General features: G+C 38.5%; 1 protein-coding gene across 1 annotated transcript in view; it reads left to right on the top strand.

The window, feature by feature from the left end:
* LOC125027823 (uncharacterized protein CG3556-like) overlaps positions 1–2500 on the top strand; it is a 157233-nt gene that overhangs the window by 151689 nt on the left and 3044 nt on the right. The window contains exons 8-9 of the mRNA XM_047616956.1: positions 797–885; positions 1778–1908. Coding sequence (XP_047472912.1) covers positions 797–885; positions 1778–1908 — 220 coding nt within the window. The remainder of the gene's footprint in view (positions 1–796; positions 886–1777; positions 1909–2500) is intronic.

The following is a 2500-nucleotide window of genomic DNA, read 5'->3' as shown; positions in this document are numbered from 1 at the left end:
TGATGATAATATTGACAGTAATAATAATATTGATAATGATGATAATATTGACAGTAATAATAATATTGATAATGATGATAATATTGACAGTAATAATAATATTGATAATGATGATAATATGGTAATGATAATAATAATATTGATAATGATGATAATATTGACAGTAATAATAATATTGATAATGATGATAATATGGTAATGATAATAATAATATTGATAATGATGATAATATGGTAATGATAATAATAATATTGATAATGATGATAATATTGACAGTAATAATAATATTGATAATGATGATAATATTGACAGTAATAATAATATTGATAATGATAATAATAATAATAGTAATAATAATAATAATAATAGTAATAATAATAATAATAGTAATAATAATAATAATATTGATAATGATGATAATATTGACAGTAATAATAATATTGATAATGATGATAATATTGACAGTAATAATAATATTGATAATGATAATAATAATATTGATAATGATAATAATAATATTGATAATGATGATAATATTGACAGTAATAATAATATTGATAATGATGATAATATTGACAGTAATAATAATGATGATAACAATAATGATGATGACACCACTGGCATGAATAATGATGATGATGATTTCCATTATTCGGATATCTCAATCATCTATCAATCCATTTATCAAGAACAAATATCTCATGAATACTATTGATCTAGCGATATCCCGAAGCGAGTCAACGATAAAATTTGAGTAATAATTTTCCTCTGATAAAAACCCCTTCCGCTCTTTCAGTTGACAACTTCGACGCCCCCGACGGAGAGCCGCCGGTGCCCACCGAGAATCCCGATCAGCCCACGCCCACGCCCGCAGCGGAGATCATGGTAGGTAGTTTGGTCTTAACTCAGTAATCCCCGCACTGAAGCACAGACTCCTAAAAACTTTTCCTTTCCCTAGACAAATCTAATGCTGAACTTAACTATAACATTTACATTTTCATAATACGTGCCAATACAACTGCCTTTGAGAAGTTTCTAAATTTCACTTTAATATCAGTAAGAATAGTCTCTTACTCAGACCTTTTGCCCCTTACAAGAGTACAAGCAGGCTACGTGGAGTATACATTACCTATACCTCTCACCCTAAATAACAGTAAGATAAACCCCTTACAAACATAACTTTCCTCTTTTTTCTCACCCTCTTATCTCTTAAGAACATAGATGCAGCCTCTTTAGATTCAAACCTTACTTACCTCTTACCTCGCGAAGCCTAAAAACATCCCTTCCTCATCCCTTATGCAGGCAAAAAAAGCAGCCTCTTTAAAACACACACAGAAGGGGAAGCATGTAAGGGATTACATGCTTCCCCCTCTTACATCTTACCTCATACAAGGCTAAGAACGTCCCTTTCTTTACACCTCTTACCTTCCTACAGGTATAAAATCAGCCGCTTTAATGCTCCCCCCTCTTACCTCTTACTGACTCTTTTCAAAAGGTTACCTTTTGCCTCGCAAAGTAAAAAAACATCCCTTCCTCATCCCGAGCAGGTTTTTTACTTCCTTACCTCTTTCTTTATACAGGCAAAAAAACTGCCTCTTTGAAACACACACCCAGCCTTAGATGTGTCCCCCTCTTACCTCTTACCTCATACAAGGCTAAGAACGTCCCTTCCTCATACACCTCTTACCTTCTACAGATATGAAATCAGCCTCTTTAAAACATGCTCCCCCCTCTTACCTAATACACGCCTAAGCCCTCCCTTCCTCTCTTCTCGCAGGCCAACATCACGTACATCATCTGGAAAGGAAACAACGCCACGGAGAACTTCAACCTGACCTTCAGCGTGCCTGTGAACACCTCCTTCCTCACAGTCATGAAGATGGCAGCCGAGCAGGACGAGCGCTTTGTGTGAGTTATGAGGAATAGGGGAAGAAGAAGAGGGGGAGACGAGGAGGGGGAAGAACGGGAGAAGGAGGGAGGGGAGGAGAGCAGGAACAGAGGAGGGTAAGAAAAGGGAGAGGGGAGAAGATGGAGAGGAGGAAATGAGAGGGACGGAGGGAGGGAGAGAAGATGGACGAAGAAAGAGATAGGAAGGAAGGAGAAGAAGAGGAAAGGGATGGGGAGGAAGAAGGGGGGAAGGGGAGGAAGAAATGGAGGAGGAAGAGGGAAAGAAGAGAAGGAGGAAGAAGGAGGAGGAAGCAGAATGGGGAGGGAAGGAAGAAGGAAGAGGGGGAAGAAGAGGAAGGGAGGAGAGGAAATAAGAAAGGGGAAATGGAAAGGGAAGGAGGTTACAAAAAGAGAGGGTGTGAGGAGGGGAGGGTGTAGGAAGCAAGAGGAAATGAGGGAGGGAGCAAGAGAGAGTGAGGGAAGGAGGGACGGCAGTAGAAAGGGAATGGACAAGGGAGGGAAAATGGTGGGAATAGTAGGGGGAGATGGGAGTTGAAAGCGAAGGAAGGGAAAGAAAGTGGTGAATGAAAGTAAAAACTAAGGACAAAGGAAA

Source organism: Penaeus chinensis, chromosome 1 (assembly GCF_019202785.1).
Source record: "Penaeus chinensis breed Huanghai No. 1 chromosome 1, ASM1920278v2, whole genome shotgun sequence".
Lineage (NCBI taxonomy): Eukaryota > Metazoa > Arthropoda > Malacostraca > Decapoda > Penaeidae > Penaeus > Penaeus chinensis.
Note: the sequence above shows the minus strand (reverse complement) of the source record. Positions and strands in the feature narration are given on the sequence as shown.